Source organism: Phascolarctos cinereus, unplaced genomic scaffold (genome assembly GCF_003287225.1).
Source record: "Phascolarctos cinereus isolate Bilbo 61053 unplaced genomic scaffold, phaCin_HiC Scaffold_1;HRSCAF=81, whole genome shotgun sequence".
Taxonomy (NCBI): Eukaryota; Metazoa; Chordata; class Mammalia; order Diprotodontia; family Phascolarctidae; genus Phascolarctos; species Phascolarctos cinereus.
In genome coordinates this window covers 60424287-60445489 of record NW_027555514.1, presented here as the reverse complement: position 1 = coordinate 60445489, position 21203 = coordinate 60424287, and the positions used below count along the sequence as shown (strand labels likewise).

Below are 21203 nucleotides of genomic sequence, written 5' to 3'. Positions count from 1 at the left end.
GTTTCCAAGTCACTGGAATCATTTTTCAGTTATTGCTGAGCGATTTCATAAATTACATGCATACTCGTGAACCAACGTTACTTCAAGTAATGTGGTTTTTCAAAGTAAACAGTATTAGCAGGACCCTCTAAAAGTAGTTCAATGGGGCTATGCCAAGTGGAAGCGTTTCACTGGGACTTTTAAAAATAACCTATAAAAAGGGTTCAGAACTTTTTGGACCTGACAATTATTTGGTATGGATGGCACTAGTAATTTCAAAAGCTTCTTTTACGGGAGTAAATTTGGCAATCATGTTGCTTCAATGAGATTGTTGCTATACTTAAAAAAAAAGCTGTACTAACTATATTGTTGCATGTGTTCTATAAAGGAATGATTTTAGATTAGTTTTAGCCAGAAATAAGCAATATATATGTATGTCTATGTGTGTGTGTGTGTGTGTGTGTGTGTGTGTATAGCTATTGGTATATCATTGATATATAATGGATGGAAAGGGACCATACGATTTGTCAATTTTTTTTTAGGTTAACTAAATGGCAACCTTGCACTTTTCACTATGTCTATGTCCCAAGCATTGCTCTAAAACTATAAATTGCAGAATAGTTTTAGGTATGTATTGGCAGATACAGTGTCTTCCCTGGAGTTCTCTATACCTGTGAAATCATAGGCCCAGATTAAAATGAAATAAAATAAAATTACAAGCAACAATAGCATTTATTTGGTTTAATATTTTTCCTGTGTAACTTGAGGTTTTAAATATAAAAAAAGGAAAAGCCTTCTGTTGACTGATTAATGACATAATGAGGTTTTTGGGAGCCTCTTTCTGAAGTTATCTTTGGCATTCATAACATACACTCTCCACTTATGCAAGACCATCTGATGACAAGGTGGTTTTAGTTGTCCTCCATGCCTGGCATAAGTGCCTTCCTCACCTACCCCTCCTTCAATTCTTTAAAATTCAGTTCAAGTGCTGCCTTCTACATGAAGCCTTTTCTTTCTCCTCAGCTGCTTGTATCCTCTCCCACAGAAATCACCTTGCATTAATTTCATATGCATTTTGTAATTCTTTATATATGTGTATATTATTTCCTGTTATAGAGTAAGGGTTCGTTTCATATTTGTATTAGCTCTCCAGCACACAGCACAGTGTCTGTCCCATAGCTGGTCCTTCATAAATGTTTACGATTGGTTAATTCAACTCCTGGTCATAGGATCCAAGGAAAACCTACCTTCTCAACATCATCTCCTCAGTAGGTAATAAACAAGGTTTTGAGACAGAGAGCTCAGCAATGTTAATGAACACTGTTCCTAGAGTCAGAAGACTTAGATTGGAGTCAAGGCTTTGAAATTAACTCTGAAATCCTGAGCAAATTATTTGACTGGTCTCAATTTTCTTATCTGTAAAATGGGGGAAGTAACATTTATACTATCTTCAAGACAGGGTTGTTTTGAGGAGGAACGTAATGTGTATACTGTAAAGTCATTTGATTAAATATTTGTTGCATGAATGAATGACTTCAGAATTCTAATGCTAGTTTTATACATGTATATATAAACATATATATATATATACATACATACACATACATACACACATATATACCTACATACACATAAAATGTACTTCTAAAATCGCAAATCCAAAGGAAAGAAGAGAATTATTCTGGTTTCTTAAATGTTAATTTAATTGAACAAACTAGAAGGCAATGTAGTATCTGAAATCACAAGACCCTGTTTGAATAAAGGTTCTAATGCTTACTATCTGAGTGACTTCAGGAAAGTCATTTAACCTCTCTGAACCTCAGACTCTTCATCTGTAAAATGAGCAGGTTTGACTGGATGATCTCAAGGTTCCATTAAAGCTCTAAATCTATTATTCATTGAGTTTGTCCTACAGCCAAGCAGAAAACCAACTAGAACTTTCATGCCCTTTTGCCTCGTCTTCCTAAAATAGCACAGCTTGGCCAACATGAAGCCACTACACTTTAAGTGGGATGATGTTGGTCACCTGGCTTGTTTATAGAAAAAGAAAAACAGAAAATACTGAGTGACTTTCAAACCTACTAAAATACTCCCCATCTTTTCTTGGTGACTGGCTACTAGAGCATTGCTTGTAAGCTCTAGCACCCTGGGCATCCCTGTAGGGTGGCAGTAGAACACATTTTATGTCAAGAGGTGCCATAGCAGGGAATATAATGCCAACCTTTTTGGACTCAGTTCCATATCCTTATAGATCTCAGGCTCCCTTGCTCTATATTTTCTTCTTCTTGCTTCTCCCCGCCCCCTTCCTTTTTGCATTAAAGAATATTTGTGCCCCCTAGAAGGGAAATTCAGAAACTTTGTGGATTATTGATGGTTCTATTCCCCAACCATTTACTTCTTACGTTGTCTGAATAAGTGCTTGAATTAGGATCAGTTCACAGCATTGATTTGTCACTTCATGCTCACATAAAATATAGGTAAGAAGACAAAGAAGGCAGCATGGGGTAGATAGGAATGAGCCATAGACTAGTCCTGGCTGTCACTTAATAAGTATATGATTTGGAAAAACTCACATAGTCTACATGAGCCTCAGTTTCCTCATCTGTAAAATTAGTCCAAGGCTAATAACACTTGGACTATCTCCCTCAGGAAGTACTAAATTAATGTTAGTGATTGTGATGACTTAATAGTTAAGCTTAATATATACAGAGCATTCAACCTTCAACCTTTCAAAAGAAACCTGGACTCAGTCTAAGTACTCAAGAAAGAATTTCTGAATTGATAACAGTTCACAAAATGCTTCCATGTGTAGAGAACCTATATACCTCGCATTACTTCAGGGATTCTTAACAAGGTGTCCGTGAACTTTTAAAAAAACAGTTTAACAAAAGCATTTCATTATAATTTGTTTCCTTTGTAATCCTATGTGTTTAATTTTAGGCATTTAAAAAGATTATTCTGAGAAAAACTTCACAAGACTTTCAAAAAGGTTCATAATACAAATAGGTTAAGAATTCTTATATTTCATACTAGATGAGAAATAGTATGTTTGTCTCCTGACCTGCATGTGAAACAATGAGGTTAGTATGCTGCTGCTCTTGTTCTACAGATGATTTTATTCATGTCATTAACTTCTAAGGATGGTCCTCACCTTTCCCAGCCTCTGCACTAGCAAATGCTTTCTCTTCCCACACCCACCCTCACTCTCTGGATCAGAAGTGCAACTAGGAATTCTTGGACCTAGGGCCGAGGGTTGAAAAAAAGGAATAGGCTTTGACCACACCTACATGTAAGTGAGAAGCTGGAGACAGAGGTCATGGGAGTTGAGGAGGCTGAGGGACTGTGATATGGATGATAAAGCTATCAAAGAAGACTTAGGAGTGGTCAGACAGGTAAAAGAACCACTAGAGAACTGTGACATGAAAACCCAGAGAAAAAGCATCCAGCAGGGAAGGGCACTCGACAGTGTCAAATACTGCCGAGAGATCAAGAATGACAACTGAGAAAAGATCAGACTTGTCAACTAAGAGATCACTGGTAACTTCATAGGGAGCAGTTTTAGTTGAGTGATGAGGTTAGAAGCCTGAAGGCAAAGGGTTGCAGAGTGAGTGAGACTAGAGGAAATGGAGGCCCACAGCATATCAGCTTTTTCTAGTAGTTTGTGAACGGAAGGAGAGAGGAGATGCCTCCCGAGAAGATGGTCAAGTCTGGTGAAAGTTTTAAAAGTACTAGATGGAAGGCTCTCTTCTGAACAGCAGGGATGCAGCGAGAGTGCTGGTGGCGGTTAGAAGTAGCTGCCCAGCCGGTAAGATGTAAAGCCAGTTTGGGGATATGGTTTGTAAAGAAGTTCATTTTAGGGTTATTTAGTTCAATTCAACAAATATTTATGAAATGTCAACTGTTTCAAAGGGAAGGTGTTAGGAACTGGTAATAACAAAGAAAAAAAACTGATATGGTCGGTACCCTACCACTGAGCTTAAATTTCATTTTAGTGGATACAATGCCACAACCATAAATATAACATCTACTACCAAGTTAAGAGAGAGTGGCCTAGAGAACCAGCAGCCCACTAGCTACTGGGGAGATTAAAGCTGTCTTTGAGGAGAAGGTTGTGCCTGAAGCTGTGCTTTGAAGGAAGTTAGGAATTCTATCAGACAGGAGGGAGGAAGGAGTATAACCTAAACATGGGACATCATTTGTGCAAAGGCAAAAAAAGTGGGAGGTGGAACACTTGGTGTAGGGGAACACGTAGGGGTCCAGAATGACTAGAACTTAGGAGTAGGCAAAAGGGGTGTAAAATGAAATAGACTGGAAAGGTCAGCGGGAGCCAGCCTGTCTTTGGTTCAGCCAGATGTAAGTAAACCCCACTGCTCAGTACTTGCAACGATCCTGGTCCTGTCCACTCTGACATCTTGTGAAAGAGGCAGTGAGGCTTATCTAAAAGGGCAGTGAACTTGGGGTCAGGAAAGAGCTGGGCCCGACTCCTGCCTCAGAGTTTTCTCGCATATAAAGCGGGGATGGATGCTCATACCTGTGCCCTGGTCCTCAGAGATGGTGTCAGATAATTATGTGAAGCCCTATAATAAAAGTGTGCTGGGGACGATGATTTCGCCCCGTTTCTTCTCCCCTCTCGGGTGGCTTTTCTTCCCCGGACTTGCCCGTGGGGTGGGGGTTTCCCTCTCGTTCCATCCCCCTCCCCCCAGCCTCACACCCCCGCCCGGGGCCATGCTCGCGCTCGCGCCCGCTCCTCTCCCCGCCCCGCTCCGGGGGCGCGCCCCCAGCCAAGAGCGCCTCGGATCGCGCCCCCCCACTCCCCTCGGCCCCCCCAGAACCCCCCCCGTGGCGGCCCCGCTTCCCGCCCGCCTCGTGCGTCATGACGCCAGCGCCCAACGCGGAAGCCGCTCTCGGCGCGCCTGGTCCAGCCGCGGGCTGAGCGAGCAGCGAGCGGGCGGGAGGACACGGACGCGGTGGCGGCGGCTCCTCCTCGGCTGCGGGGCCCCCACTCCGCGCGGGCGCCCGGCGCGGGAGCCGGAGCGGGAGCGGGCGGAGGCGGCAGGCGCGGGGCCGGCATGCGGCCGCGGCTCCCAGCCGGCGGCGTGTGAGCGAGGGCGGCTCCCCGGCCTCGGCTGCGCGGCGCGGCGCGGCGCTGGAGGGGACCGAGGCGGCGGCGGCCATGGCGACCCCCGGCAACCTGGTGTCCTCGGTCATGGCGAGCAAGACCAAGACCAAGAAGAAGCACTTCGTCGCGCAGAAAGTGAAGCTGTTCAGAGCCAGCGACCCGCTGCTCAGCGTCCTCATGTGGGGGGGTGAACCACTCGGTAAGGGCTCCGGCCGCGGGGGCGGCGGCTGCCTCCCCCTCCCTGTCCTCCCTTCGTTCTCCTCCATCCCCCGCTCGGCTGCAGGGGGACACACTTTCCTCCCCTCCCCTCCCCCCGCCTGGCCCGCGCATCCCGGCCCCTGACGCGGCTGCAGATAACGGGGCCGGGAGGGCTGCGCCCGCCGTGCCGGACACGCACACTCCCGGAGCCGGGGGGGGCGCTCGGGGTTCCGTGGAAATGGGGCTGAGGGCTGCTTGGCATGGGGGAAGTTAGCGGGTGGCGCTTAACCCCTCCGATCCCCGGTGTGCTTGTGCGCCCCCACCCAGCAGCCCGAGCTGCGGAGGTGGGAGCTTGCGCCCACCCTGCGGGCACTGGTCCCCAGACAGATGGAGAGCCGGCCCGCCCGGGCGCAGTGGAAGCTGTTCCGAGGGAAGATAGAGAGATACCTGTCATTGCGCTGGGTGCGCTCTGTGGCTTCCTTGCGAGAAGGAAATACGAAGTCTAGAAAGACGGGGCTCATTTCTTCAGTTTAAGAGCAGTACTGTTTAACATAATGCGGTTTGGTTGAGGGGTGGGGTGCGGGGAAGAGATGCAAAGAAAAAGACAGCATAGTTATGGCAACTGTGTTTTGAGACTCTTCCCATCCTCCACCCCCTCCCCAAATTACCTTGTCCCTCTGTTGACCCGAGATGCCTAGCCAAGCGTTCTATCTCTCCTCCAACCCTTCCTCCTCTCTCTTCTCTCTTTCTTCCCTTTTTTCTCCTCCCTCTCTCATTTCCTCCTCTTTTTGCCCCCTCTCTTGCTCCTTCCTTTTTCTTTCCTATTTTCTCTTTCCTCTTACCCTACGTCCCCTTTCCTTCCTTTCCTCTCACCCTGTGCCCTTCCTCGAATAACTGGACCTAAGTCACGAGTTACAGAAGATCAGCACCGAGGGCTAAGGGTCTTGAGGTAATGGCACCGGGCATACCAGCATCCTGCTTGTTAAATATATGTTAAATTGTTATCCCCTCAGAAATGTCTCACTTAAAGAGGTAGCCAAGAGAGTTGAAGATGCATTGCTGTGGGCTATGCGGACTGCGGTTTGAGGGTCTGAAATAAGCCTCATAGTGATCTTAGAGTGTGAAACTCCTGCAGTTTTAATCTACTTAGAGTGGCTCAAGAAACATGATAGTAGCTGTTGACAGAGCCAGGCAAGTTTAAATGTCTGAATTTTGTCTCTGCTTTAACTGCAGTTAAATAATCATCTGAGGTGGAAAGTGAAAGAAAGCTCTCCAGAGTTTGAATTTGGGTTGATTTTATGTGCATTCCCTTGAGTTTAATTGAAGGAAGAAGTAAACAGCTTCTTTAGGTTGAAAGTCTTTTTAAATGACCCCAAATTACTGAGTTCCTAACTTGCTTTTTTAAGTCGAGGTTAGGGAAAGGTGATTTTATGTGTACAGATATAGGTCCTGAAGCATATATGAATCAATTTTGTGGAATTTAGTGTTAAAGAGGCCAAGCAGAACGATGACTTCTTTTTAGAAGCTGAGGGTTTAAGATGTGACTAAATCCATTTTACCTGACAACTTCTTTTGGTGTTACAGGTGCAAGATATCATAGCTTAGAATGGAAAATACACAAGTACACAAAAACTCTCGGGTTTCTTCAGGAAGAAGTTTCTCTGGGATGAATACACACACACGTATATGTTTTTAGTGGCTGGTCCCTTAATGCCATAGGGGTATCTTGGTGGCTGTGTGGGACTGTGAAGTTTCTACTCATAGTTTCTGAAGTCTATAGTCACATAGACTATATTGTGGTTTTGGTTGTTGGTTAATAGATTTCTCTTTCACAGAGTTTCTATTTTTATGGTTGAGATTGACAGTGTAAATTGGCTTAAGGTATTAAAATGGTAGTCATTTTACTTTGTACTTTGATGTTCTTTCATCTCTGAGTTGCCTTCAATTGGAAGGCAAGCTTAGAGAAACATTGTAACAATATATATATATATACACCAAAATTATTGTAACTGTATATATTGTTGCTTTATATTCACAGTGACTGCTTACATTTATTTTGTACTAAGAGAAACCAGCTTGAAAAAGTTTAACAAACTTTGGTTTTCTGGGAAGACAATTTAGCCTTAAGGCATTTGATTTTGGGGATCAAATATAGCCTGACATAATTGATGTATAATAAAATTAACTTTAGGCATACATTAAAAACAGTCAGATATTTGTATCTATTACATAATAAAAATTATTATGAACACTGACATTTATTCATATGTAATATCTTTATGTTGAAAACTTGTCATCGACATAGGAAGAGTTCTCGTGTTTATTTGGTCTTAGTTTTTTCTTTAATTGTATTAAAAATGAAAATAGGTGAACATACATTTGAAATAGAACCATGTCAGTGGAAAAAGGCCTGTATGATATTTTGTAGTAAAAGTAACTAGTTTTTATAAGCTAGTATGAATGAAATTGTGTAACATGAGACCTAAGTGGCAAAATGTCCACAGAATGAATAAAAGAGTAAGAATAGCACTGTTAGTTCGTGGGGGATAATGATTGGAAAAAATAGAGCAGGGAGAGACAAATGGGTCTAGAAGTAGTCTCTTTTCTTCTCTACTTTTCTAACATAATTGGTATTGATAGAAAATATATTGAGTTTAATTGTTTTAATCTGACTCTGTGTTTTAGCATCCTTGATCCATGTTAATTTGGACTGCTAAAGGAAAATGTATGTGGTTTCATTTTTCTTTTTTGCTCTCATCAGGCATCAAGTTATAGTAAAAAATTCAGTGTACCTGAGCCCTTATGCCATCTTTGCTAATTAGCTTTGCTGTCTTGCAAATGCCTGGGAAAGTCATTGTGCCTAAATACCCTTATTTATAAATAAGACAGTTGGGTTAGATTATTAATTAATAAATCCCTTTCCAGTTCTAAAATTCTTTGTATAATTTGATAGCGATAGGTATGTAGTATTATACTAGAAGCCATAGAATACAGATCCCAATCTGCCCTGCTATTTTGAAATGTTGCATGGTTATGTGATATAATCTTGCAACTGCAATATCATTAGAAGAATTTGTAAGTCATTTAAAAAAGTTGAAGAAAAGGAAGGAAAAACTTGGTAGATTAAGGTAGATGCAACATCAGATCAGGACAGTGATAGTATCTATTGACTTAGAAACAATTGGAAATGTAAATGGAAACATAAAAATTGGAATAAAAATATATTTAAACTTCATTTAGTAGCAAGAATAAACATGGCATTATATTGACTTCATATGTAACTGCTTTCTAATTTAAAGTATCCATCAGAGAAAAGATCAGTGCCAACTTTCATTTCAAGTATTTTAAGCCAAGAATGTAATTAAGAATTTAAAGGAAAACATAACTTGTATTTGTCTTATTAAATTAAATTTGATATTAAAGTAAAAATGATCTGGCAATTGAACTTTTGAAAATATATTTTAATAGCATGAGAGACATGTGAATGTAGCAATATGAATGAAATCCAGGAGCTGTCTTAAAAATATTTTAAACTATTTGTATGCAAGGTAATCTGAGGTACTTAGTAATTGGAATTTTTATGAGATTCTTGGAGATTAAACAAAGGGAAGAAATCCATTAGCATGGTAGATATTTTAAAATGTTGACATACAACTTAGAACAAATATAAACAATGACAATATTTAGAAATGGTTGATTATACAGGGAATTTTTATTTACTAATGTTTGCTTAATTTTTATCTACTAACTTTTCTGTTAGGTCCATTACCTTGCATTGGGCACTGTAAAAGTATGAGCAGAATGTGGAGATTTTAGAGCGTTGTAATAACCGGTAACTATAGTTTATCGGGGAAAAAACTATTCATTATGTGAGAGTTGGAAGGAAATAACACTGAAAAAAAATGGCTATTGCAAAAAATATTTGGACTGACTTAATAAAATCTTTACTGGAATCTGACCAACCAGAACCCTCAAATTGAACATTTCTGTACTCCACACCCCCCCTTGGAAAAAGTGGCACGATACAAAAGAAGTTCTTATGATGGATTTAGTTTAAAAAATAAAGTAAGAAAAAAAAATAAGAGTATGTCCTGATGTCATCTCACATTCTTTTCTATATTAACAATACAGAGAAAAATGAAAATTGGTGGTCTGAAATATTCTCATCTAATAATGATAAATAATAATAATAAAAATAAAATAATAATAATAATAATAATAATAACTGGCTTGCAAAGCATTTTATAAACATTATCTCATTTTATCCTCACAACATCCCTGGGAGGTAGGTGCTATTATTATTAGCCTCATTTTTAGGGGAGAATAGATGAAGAAACTGAGGCAGACAGTTTAATTGCCCAAAGTCATACAACTAGTAAGTGTCAAGCTGGATTTGAACTCAGGTCTTCCTTTCTCCTAGAGGGCTGCTTTATCAAAAGAAGATCTCATACAGAGTATTCATATGCTTAGATCGAGAAAAGTTTGCTTGGTATTTTCAGTGAGTGTCAGGCCTTCAATTGTTTCTGAAAATTCAACAAATCAGAATACTCTAACCCAAACCTTTCATTTGATTGAAGTTTTATGGCATGTTGTCACTTCCCCCAACACTCAGAATGCAAAGGAAAAAGGAAAATGATCACTGACAAGACTTTCCTTAGTTACTTCTCAAGACATTCTGGTTGGTGTAGTGGAAAGAACACAGGATTTGACATAAGAACACCTGGGTTGACTGGCTCTGCTGCTTGATTACCTGTGTGACCAGCCTTGGGCACGTAAGGCCCTTCATCTTTCTGAGCCTCTGGTTCCCTAACCTTTGACATGAGGAGGCTAAACTACATGACTTACAAGGTACTTTTCTGCTCATGATATTATGAAGTGATCATTATTAAAAATCAGCAGATGTCGTGCAGATTTGAGGATCCTTAGTGAATTTGGGAAAAGACTGACGTCCAAATCCAAATTCTACTGTAGGACATGTGATAGAACATTAACAATAATTTCTTACAATGCTCATTAATGTGGTTGTGAATGAATTTGACCTACGACATTTAGTATACTTATAGAAATGGATATTAGAGCTTGAAATGAGATGATAACAATTTAACCTGATGTTGTGGAAAGAGCTTGGACTTGGAGTGAGATTACTTGATAGGAGTCCTTTCTCTGCCAATTAGCTAGCTATGTGATCTTGGGCAGGTCCTAACCTCTCTTAGCCTCCAACTCCTTTCCCCCTTTTGATCATGGATCTAAAACAGGAAAGGTCCTTAGAGCCATCTAGTAACCTTCTCATTCTACAGTTGAGGAGACTGAGAAATTAAGAAATAGAAATTAAGTGACTAGTACAAGGTCATATAGGTACTAAGTATCAGAGGCAGGTTTTGAATCCAAATCCTCTCAGCCAACTATCTCTTTCTGATGATAACAATGCTTGTACAAAGGAAACTACCATTAAACTTGTGGTGCTATAAAAATACTAATTTGATATAATTTAAGTTAATATTATTGGGAAATAAAGGCAATTGATCAAAATTGGATTAGGATAAGATGAAAAGTGGAACTTGTGCTGATAAGTAGTGTGGTGTAGAAAGAGTACTTGAAGACTCTGAAGTGAAAGGACATGCATTCAGATCCCACCTTTGATACTTCCTATCTAGTGGGTAAGTCACCAAACCTCCCTGGGCCTCAGTTTCATCATCTATAAAATGAAGAGATTAGATTACTTGTTTTTTAGATGTCCCTTCCCATTCTACATCTGTGATTTTATAATCCTATGAAGTTTGGCATTCATTCAACAAGTTTTTATTGAGGGCTTATTATGTATAAGGTACTGATACTAGTTGCTGTGTCCAAGTTGCACAGAATTGATCATGGGAAAAATAGTAAGGAAGCAAGGAGACTAGTATACTACTAATAATTTAGAGATGAAGAGTGAAAACCCTGAATTAGCATAGTAAGAATGGGGGAAGGGAAACAGATGCAAAAGAATTCATAAGGAATAATTGACAGATCTGGGTAATTGGAAGACTTGAGAAAGCATGTCATTTTCCTTTTGAACACCAGTGACTAGAAATGGTGGTGTCACTAACAGAAGCAGCGAAGTCAGGAGAAGCTGGCTTTGAGAGGAACTTGGCACTAAATGTTGAATTTGAAGTCATGGTGCCTTTGACTGAAAGTGACTATTAAAGACCTAGAATGGAGGGAATGAAGCACTGGAGAAAGATCAGAGCTGGAAGTAAAAATTCAAAATTTTCTGCATTAGTAATAATAATTGAAGCTATGGGAGAAAGAAGGCTATAGATGTTGTGAACACTACTCTCACATTCTTTACCATCACTTATAAATACTACTGTGCTATAGTATTTGGAGTCAAAAGACCTGAGTTGAATCCTCCAGCTCTGCCACTGTTTTATCTATGTGAATACAGGAAAGTCACCTCACCTCTCTGGCCTCTGTTTTTTCATCTATAAAATGTGAGGTTTAGATTAGGTTCATTCTAAGGTCCTTTCCAGCCCCCAAAATCCCCTTCATTAATTCATTTAACAAGTATTTATTAAGCACCCACTTTTTGCCAGGAAATATACTGGGCACTGTGAATAGAAAGACAAACAATGAAATAGAACTAGCTCTAAAAAGACGTCTGAGAAGGGATTTGGAGGCTTATTCAATTGATGCTCCTTACTAACCAGGAGCTAATGGTTCTTTTAGAAAATGACCCACAGATTTCTGGGTTAGCTTAATCTCAGTTAGAAAGAGATACAATTTCTGTTGTGAACAGTTTTGAAGAGGTGGCTGGGTGGCTGGGAGGAGACTGTATTAATAAGGCCTTACAACACACATGGATTTTTTCTGAGAAATTTCTTCAGTTCAAACACGTATAGCTATCAAAATGACTTCTAGCCATTGAGACTGTCTTTAAAACAAACAAACAAACAAAACCTTAAAACGAAGAAACATTCACATTCATAGAATGGAATTAGGTTGCAAATCAGGACTCCATTGGGTTGGCTTATTTGTCTTGAGGTTACATGATTCACCAGCTCCAAATCACACAGAAAAGAAACACTCCACAGCGGAGAGAGAAAAGGTGGGTCTGGGTACTACTCTGCTTGCTAAAAGAGTGAGAACTAGAGAGTGGGAAAGGGAAGAGTGGCAACTGAGTTGCTGTTCTGTCCACTAGAAAAAGAAAAAAAAAGATATGTAGAAATTGAGCTACTACTACTTTGGCTAGGAGAGGAAGAAAGAATGGAAGGTGGCGGTGGCATCTTCACTGTGACCTTCCAGTATTGCCCATATAGAACTGAAAGCCTGTGTACTTTTCCCCACTGGGCTAGTCAAATGAACTGAAACTGTAATTAATTTTATTTTTTGCCACTCTTTGTAGCCTGCTCCTTCTACTATGAATTTGAGTTGAATTTTCTGCATTTCAAGGTAAATGCTAGATTTGAGGTTCATTGGTGGGTACTTCTCCCCCTCCAAAAGAGAAAGATCAGTTTTTGAAACAGAAAAGTCCTGCTGTTTTAACGGCTTGCTCAGTCTACAGTTACATGGCTCATAGCTTCCTGTCTTCTTGACACGTAGTAAGCACTTAAATGATTTATCTGTCTTTTCTAAGACCTGTTGTCCTTTTAGAGGTCATTGGTGTGTGTGGATTATTACCTACCTCTCTCTCCAGTTCTAGAAATCTAGAAGGTAAAAGAAATATCTGATACTTAGAATATTAGAAGCCTCTTAACAGAATTCAGAGACTGAGTTTTCAGATACCCTTATATTTAGGGGACAGGAGGAGGAAGAGAACTCAGGTAAGAAGATAAAGGAGGAAGTAGTTAGAAATGTGGCAGAAGAATCAGGATGGGTATAGCATGATGGACATAATGGAGTTTTAAGAAAGAGTGAGATAGGTAACTGACTGTGCTCCAGAGAGTTGGGATGGATGAGGGCTGCTGGGAGAAGGCCAGATTTTGTGAAGAGGTCATTGGTGACTCTGAGAGCAGTCTCTGGTGGTCAGGGTGGAAGGGGTTAAGGAATCCTTGAAAGATGAGGAAGTGAGTAAGTATGATGAGTGGAGGAAATGAATGCATAGGTGACTATTGAAAAAGCTTTATGGTAAAAGGAAGAGACAGAAAAGCAAGGTCATAAGATAGCAGGATTAAGGAAAGAGTTTTTGGTTGGTTTTAGGTTGGGGTGATCTTACAGAGTTGCTACAATCCTTCCTAATGCATCAACACCAGTATGCAAGCTTTGCTACTGAACTAATGCAGTATTCTTCCAGCTGATTCCTTGCCTCAATTCTCTATGTCCCTGCACAACCAACTCTATAACTTGTGGAGAAAAGGAGAATGAAGTTAGAAAAAATTGTTAAATCAGGTTAACTCAGTGAAGTCAACTACACTTGAGAGCTATTTTACCTGTACCCCCAAACTCCCCTATATTGTAATAAAGTTCCATTGTGCATTTGACCACATATCTATAGCAGATTATGGTAGACAAAAGGACTGTCATAAAAAGTAGGAGGAAAGGCTGAGAACCCAAGCATAATCTTTGGGAGAAAGCTCTATCCTAACAACTCTAACCTGCCCCTTTTTAATCCTTAGATGATAGCAACACGATATCTTCCAGGCTCAAGATAGCTTTGTACCCAGTATTGTTAGAAGCACTAACTTAAAATTGAATCTCTTTCCCCCTGAAATCTAAATAGTAACAACTATCTTTGTTCTAATATTTTTCTTCTCTTATTTTTAAGAACTGTACTTAAGCAGAATATCTTTAATTAAATTGGAGGAAAAATATTGTTTGAACCTACTGTTTTTCCCTTTCAACCTGGAGAAAAAGCACATTCTCTATTTTTAGTACATGTAGGAAGGAATTACAGAACTATATGATTCATTAATGAGAAATGCTTTAGGGAGTTTAAAGCCAACATTTTATCATCCACAAAGAGGTCTTTTAAACTCACATTAAACTAGCAAACTTTTTACTCATTTATGAGCTTACAGGATCCACTTAACATACCTATAAATTATAAAGCATGGGAAGTTAACTTATATTTAGAGCATTCAACATATCAAAAACAAAAATTACTAATACTGTTACTTTTTACAGAGTTTAAATTAGTAAGGCCACTACTATATTTGACATTCTTAGGTAGCATGAATTGATTAATTATCTAGGACCCTTCTTGCCTATTTCCTCTCTCATTTGTTGTTTTGTCTTTTTAACTCATCTTTAGCATTTTCACAAGTATGTTGATTCAACTAATTCATTAGTTTCAGGTACCATCAGCATCATATGCTGATTCATGATTCCTTCATCATTCACAGTTCTCACTAATCTGTTTAAATTGTCTATTTGGAGCAGTAAAAAGATTCCTTTGTTGTTGTCAGTTCAACTGTAAAGTGATCATAGTTTCTAAAAATTTAGAAAGCTGTTAATTTATACTTTCAGATATGTACAGCTTACCTCTCCATTTAAGTGACTATTTCAGTAAATTTAAATAGTGCATGGTGCTCAGTTTGCAGCTATATATTTTAAAATAATTCAGAATATGACTTTGCTCCATGTAGAACTCTATGGGACCATTTGGAGGTGTTGTATATATGTATTTATGTATACTCTTTCAGAGGACCTGGGTTCAAATTCCACTTGTGTGTAACTTAATTTGGGCCTCAGTTTCCTTGCTCACAACATGAGGAAGTTGGTCTGGATGTCTGAGTTTCCTTCCCACTGTAGATCAATACTAATGCTTCTAAAATAAGAGTCATTTTATAGTTATCCATTTTATTTTTGTTTGTTTTTATTCTAGACCTGGATTTCATTCATGTAAGGAACTCCCATTTGGAAATTTCCTTCTATTAACTGGTAACCTACTGTCTAAGAAATGACTTGCCCATGATCATACTACTAGCATATGTCAGAGGTGAGATTTGAAACTGGATTTTCCTGATTCAAGGTGGGCTCTGTGTCAGTGCATGGTGAAAGGCCATGTAGCATTTTCTGTCTGTTTTAGAAATAAGCCCCAGAAATGTGTTTTGCACATAGCACACGATATGTTCAGAGAACTGGTGAGTAACAACAAAATAATATTCAAGAGGAAAGTTACAGGGTAGCTAGAGATTTCTGACTTGGTGTGTTGTCTCTCATAGTTTAATTTGTATGATGCTAGAAATTGGAGTCCAGAAATGGAGCACTGAATGTAGGGAACAGCGAGGAGGCCAGTGTCACTTGATTTCAGTGTATATTTGGGGCGGAGAGGTGAGGGGAGTAAGGTATAAGAAAACTAGAAAGATAGGAAGGGGCCGGGTTCTGAAAATCTTTACAAGCCATCCAGAGGATTTTCTGTTGGATCCTAGAGACAGTAAGGAGCCACTGGAGACGATTGAATGTGGAAGTTTGAATGTAGAGACATGATCAGATTTCCTCTATAGTAAGATCAGTTTGACAGTTGAGATGAGGGAGAGACTTGAGGTAGGGAGACCAACCAGTAGCTTTGGCCAGAGCCCAGGTATGAGATGTTTGCCTGAATCATAGTGGTGACAGTGTTGGAGGAGAAAAGGGGGTCTGTATGAGAGATATTGTGAAGGTAGAATGAACAGGAGAGAAGGCAGGGCTCAACAGATAGATAAAAGAAGCATTTCCATAAAGATAAGCACATGAAATCCACTGCAAAATAGTTAGAAGGAGGAAAGTAGAGGGCCCAGAACTGTGCCTTGGGGAATATGGGTGTGACCTGGATTAAGATCTAGTAAAGGATATTGAGGAGGGGCAGCTGACACATCCCAGGAGAACTAAGCCTGAAAAGAGTAGAGTCTCAACCTAGGGAGAAGAGAGTATCAAGGAGAAGGGTGATAGACCTTGTCAAAAGAAAGCTGCAGAGAGGAGAGCAGGAAGAGGATTGAGAAAAGACCCTAGGCTTGGTGATTGAGAGAACTCTACAGACTTTGGAGGAGAAAGTTTCAGTTGAATTGATGAAATCAGAAGTCAGACTGTACAAAGAGTTAAGAGAATGAGAGAAAACGAAGTGGAAACATCCTGTAGATAGTCTTCTTAGGGAATTTAGCCACAAAAAGGAGGAGAGATGTGGGATGATAGTGAGCTGGGTTGGAAGATAGCTAGCTTGGATAGACAGTTCAAGAAAGGGTTTTTTAGAATGGGGAAACTTGGGCATGTTTGTCACCAAAAGACAGATTGATAGAATGGGGCAGAATGATAGAGGGGGAAGTTTGCTGGGAGAAGATAGGATGGAATGGTACTACTTGTGCAAGTAAAGGTATCTGCCTTGTTAAGGAGAAGGGCCACCCACCTCATTATTTGAGACAGAGTATGGGCTTCTGGAAGATGAATTGAGAAGGGGAGAAGAGGAAATGACCTCAGTTATTTCAGTGAAATATGAGGCAGTGCTCTCAGCTGAGATTGGAAGTCAAAGGGAGAAGAATGACAACCGAATGTGAATAGATAAGGGAATATCAGAATTCAATTTTATGGAGTATTGTTATTTTGGATAATTCTAATCAGAAATTTTTTCATTTATATCAAGCCTATGTCTTTCACGTAGTCTCCTAGTTCTGTCCTCTGGGCCTATTCAGAATAATTTTAACTCGAAGAATGTAATTTACAGGTCAGAGAGCCACTTCCACCATGGGTTAAAAAAAATTACATTTTTATTCCCCTGTTGAAACTTATTTGCTGCATAACAAAACTAGTTATTCTCTGAGAGATGTCATTCTTGGAAAGCATTCATATTATTAAATATTAAATAATAACATGTCCTTATTTGTGTCACATATCACCATAAAAAGATCATTCAGGTTTTACGGTAGTTAAGTATTTACATTCTATCTATTCTTTCTTATCTAAATCCCGGTGATGTTATGCTGTAATGAGGAGTACATATATGCTATGCCAGTGGAAGAAAGTAAATTTAATTGACCCATATGGGGTTCATACAACCATTTTTAGTACCATACCATAACCAATTACAACATTTCTGTTCCAGTGAAGTCATAGTATGATGTCTATACATTTTCATTTGTCTCTATAGGAGGTAGCTGGCAAAGCAGTTTAGATAAATTAACAATAGTTTAAATATTAAATAATAAGAGACTGTATCAGTGGAAATGGAAAAGAACTGATGAAAAAGGCCTTAAATCTACTAATAGACAGGTCTTGATGATTGGAGGAGGGAAGGTGAAGACTAAGGAGTCAGAAGCCATTGAGTTTCTGAACTTTAGAGATCAGGAAATGGTTGGATCATTAACAGAAATAAGGAAGTCAGGAGGAGAAGCTGGTTTTAGTGGGAAGATTGTTTTAGTTTGGGACATTTGATTTTGAAGAGACTGATACATTCAATTGGAAATGATTATGGAGACCTGGTATTGAGGGGCCTGAGTATGGGAGATCAGAGCTGGCAATCAAGACTTGGGCATTTACTGCACAGTGGTGATAGTGAAGGATAGAGGTGTTAGGAACATCTCTCATGTTCTGTGCCATCTCTTTTGAATATTCTTTACTAGAATATTTAGAATTATAAGATCTACATTTGAATGTCAGCTCTGCCATTGTCTGTTTGAACATGGGCAAGGAATGTCTCCAGGGTTCAAATTTTCTCATTTGCAGTATGAGGTGGTTAGATTATATGAACTCTAAGGTCCCTTCCAATTCTAAAACTCTGTGATCCCAATTGAGGAAGAAAGATTTTGTACCCAATTTTCTGGTGAGAGCATATTGGACAATGCATGCCCCATTAAATGATAGTTAATGTGGGAGTTTGTTAAGAGAGTGATTACTTACATCTCTGAAACATTTACTTTGTCCAGAATTTATGGTTGCCCCAGTTTAGTTCACTGTACCTTGTAGTAGCAGCTTGGATAACCTTCTATCATATAGTCTGCATACTCATCCAGCAAACAGAGCTGTGCTGCAGCAAAAATTGCTTCAAATGTGAGTAGATCTGTAGGACTGGTCCTAGTATCAAATCTGTAAAGAACATGGAACACCTTTACTTCTACCTTTCTAGGTAGAGCTTTATTTTTGGTGTGGTATTCAGTGCTACATTGTCAGACATTTTCTTGTGCACCTAAAAAGAACAACCTTTTTTTTTTTAATAAAGTACCTCTGCTGTTGTGTTTTCAGTTTTTCTTTAAAATTCGGTGGAGCTAGACATATTCTTTGAAATTTGGTTGTTCCTGCTGTATTTTTAATACTTTCAATTTAAGTAAAAATATTTGTGTTCAGTCTGTGTAAACCACTGTGCTAGAAGCTGAAGGGGATGCAAAGCTAGACAAGCCGCAAGACACTATAGTCAAGGAGTTTGTAATCTAGCAAGTGAGGTGAGACAAATACTCAGATGACTGGAGTGCAAAGCATAATACAGGCATGAGAGACATGTACAGTGTTCTGTGTGTGTTCAGAGAGAAAGGTACAGGAGTGTGACTAGGTAATTTGGAGCGTGGAAAACATTGGTGGTGGTTGTCCTTGGTTTTTGAGGAGGACCAGTGACTTCATGGGCAATGTCTTGACTTACATGTGAATTGCATTTAAGCGAGGCAGAGTTACACAAAGCTATCAGCCTCACTCTCTCTTCCAGAGTTGTCAGAGTCCAGGAGGACAAAAGTCAAGATGACTGGCTCTGGCCTGCGATGCAGCAGATGACCTGGGCATCTTTGATGTCTGACCAAACTCTAAGCTCCAAGCACCTGCTTCAGCCACCATAGTGACCGTTGGAACAAATTGTTCTTATCTACTCATACTGGGGAAGCCATCATGTGCTTGGGGGTGTTCAGCTTCACCCAAAACATTGGTAATGAGGTTCTGGAGAGGGGCAACAGAAAGAGAAGAGGGAAGATACTGCAAACCATACCTGTTTTAAAGTTTGGTCTAGGAATGACCTATGTCATGATGTATAGTGATGAATATTTTCAAATATTTCATATGGAAAATATTGATGCAGCTTTTTTTCTTCTGAGAGGTCAAACATCTGCTAGGTTTCTGTAGTTCATGAGAAAACATTCTTTATTTAGAAGAGTTTTTCCTTTCAGCAGGAATCAACTGAGTGATTTTTAGATATTCTTATAATGTAACTAAAAGTCTTCATTTTTATAACCATTTTTAACTATTTTGTATGTTACAAAAACACGCAAGTTCTTACTCATCAAGCAGTGTAACAGTTACTTCTTAGCATTTTGGAAGAACCTTAAAAAACACAAAAAGAGAGCTGTAATCCTTTATGAAGATGGGAGAGAGCTGCTGGTAATCCAAAGCTATCTGGCTGAACTTTTATATGGAAGTATTTTATTGTGATAGGAGTAATTATGGTTGCCAATTTTTATAAGGCCAAAATTGGTGGTTATTTAAAATGAAAGTGAGTTTAAAAGTTAGTCACATCTTCGCACTCTGAATAACTAATGGTAGAAATGCAAGGCATGTAGTTCTTCCTCTCCTCCATTGTGACCTTGGATCCAGGAAATTGAGACTGTCCAAAATTCCCCTCCCACTTTGTAAGAGGCTAGGTATAGGTGTGTGATTCAAACTATCCCTTTTATCCTAATTTTTCTCTTGGATAGGGTTGGCCTACTACTGCCTGAGAGCTAAATCCATTGGTTACATCCATTGGTTTTTTGTTTGGTTTTTTTGGGTTGTTTCCTCAACACGTAAACTCTTCTTAGCTTGGGTGCTTGCATGGTCTCCCTCCCCCCCAAGAAGATTGGGTCTGGAACTTTAGCCACTTCTTCCATTGTACTCTTGACTATTGCCAGTGCTTTGGTCATATAGTCATCTCTTTTGAGGCCATGTAGTTTCCACAGTTGGCCATATCCAGGTCTTAGAGATTTCTACCACTGACTCACTCCAAGCACTCTTGATGGCTGCTCCACCACTTCCTAGTTGCTGCTATCTCTCTATCAGAGAGACTCTGCCACTGCCATCTCTGGAGAGCGGGTTGAGGTGAATGGGAAATGTTCCCTGGGGAGCTATGCCAATGCACACGCTTCGAGGTTGGGGATCAGAGACTGCTCTCTGGTCTTTGTACTGTCTCAACTCTCTCTAGATATCTGACTTGTGGCTTTTGGTTTGCTTTTTGTTTTTTTAAAGTAGTGGTGATAGCTTTTTCTTTTGATTAAAAATTGTAAGCCAGAATTCTAAAAAATTAAGTCAGAATACCTTTAGTCATAGATTAGAATAATAGTTTTGTCTTTGTATTCCCAAAGCCTAGCCAGGCTCCTTGTGCATAATATATATTGGGTTGAATTGCAGGCAATCTAACTATTCCTTTTTCTCTCAAACTTGAGCAGAAAGGATCCCCTTCTTGAATCCTCTTATAATGCAGGTGATATCCAGAATCTTAGACGGTGAGGTTGAAAAGACCTCATATATAGTCTAATCCAGTGTTTCTCAAAATGTGGTCTAGGGACCACTGGGAGTCCCTGAAGCTCTTTTAGGGGGTCCAGGTCTGCAAGGTCAAAACGATTTTCATAATAATAATTTGTTGTTCAGTCATTTCAGTCATGTCACATTCTTTGTGACCCCATTTGCGGTTTTCTTGACAGAGATACAGGAGAGATTTGCCATTTCCTTCTCTAGCGTGTTTTACAGATGAGGAAACTGAGGCAAATTGGGTTAAGTGACTTGCCAGGGGTGACTCAGCTATTAAGTGTTTGAGGCCAGATTTGAAGTCAGGAAAATGAGTCTTGCTGACTGTAGGCCCAGCCCTCTATCCACTTCACCACCTAGCTGCATAAATATTGATAGAACTCACATAAACAAAAGCTCTTTTGGGGGGTGGAGTCTTAAGAGTGTCAAGGGGTCCAGAGACCAAAAAGTTTGACAACCATTGGTCTTAGTTCAACCTACAACTAAACTGGAATCCTCTCATGTAGATATTCTTAATTCTCCTAAAATGAGAGATTTTTATATCTTA

At 39.7% G+C, this 21203-nt stretch overlaps 1 protein-coding gene across 2 annotated transcripts in view; it reads left to right on the top strand.

The window, feature by feature from the left end:
* Nucleotides 1-5205: 5205 nt before the first annotated feature.
* Nucleotides 5206-21203, top strand: part of PIP4K2A (phosphatidylinositol-5-phosphate 4-kinase type 2 alpha) — a 203837-nt gene continuing 187839 nt past the window's right edge. The window contains exons 1-2 of one of the 2 annotated variants that reach the window (XM_078151943.1): nt 5233-5297; nt 15096-15209. In XM_078151943.1, the coding sequence (XP_078008069.1) occupies nt 15201-15209 (9 nt within the window). In that variant the 5' untranslated portion in view covers nt 5233-5297; nt 15096-15200. Of the gene's footprint in view, nt 5298-15095; nt 15210-21203 lie in introns of both variants that reach the window. The other variant, XM_020966869.2, reaches the window with a different exon arrangement.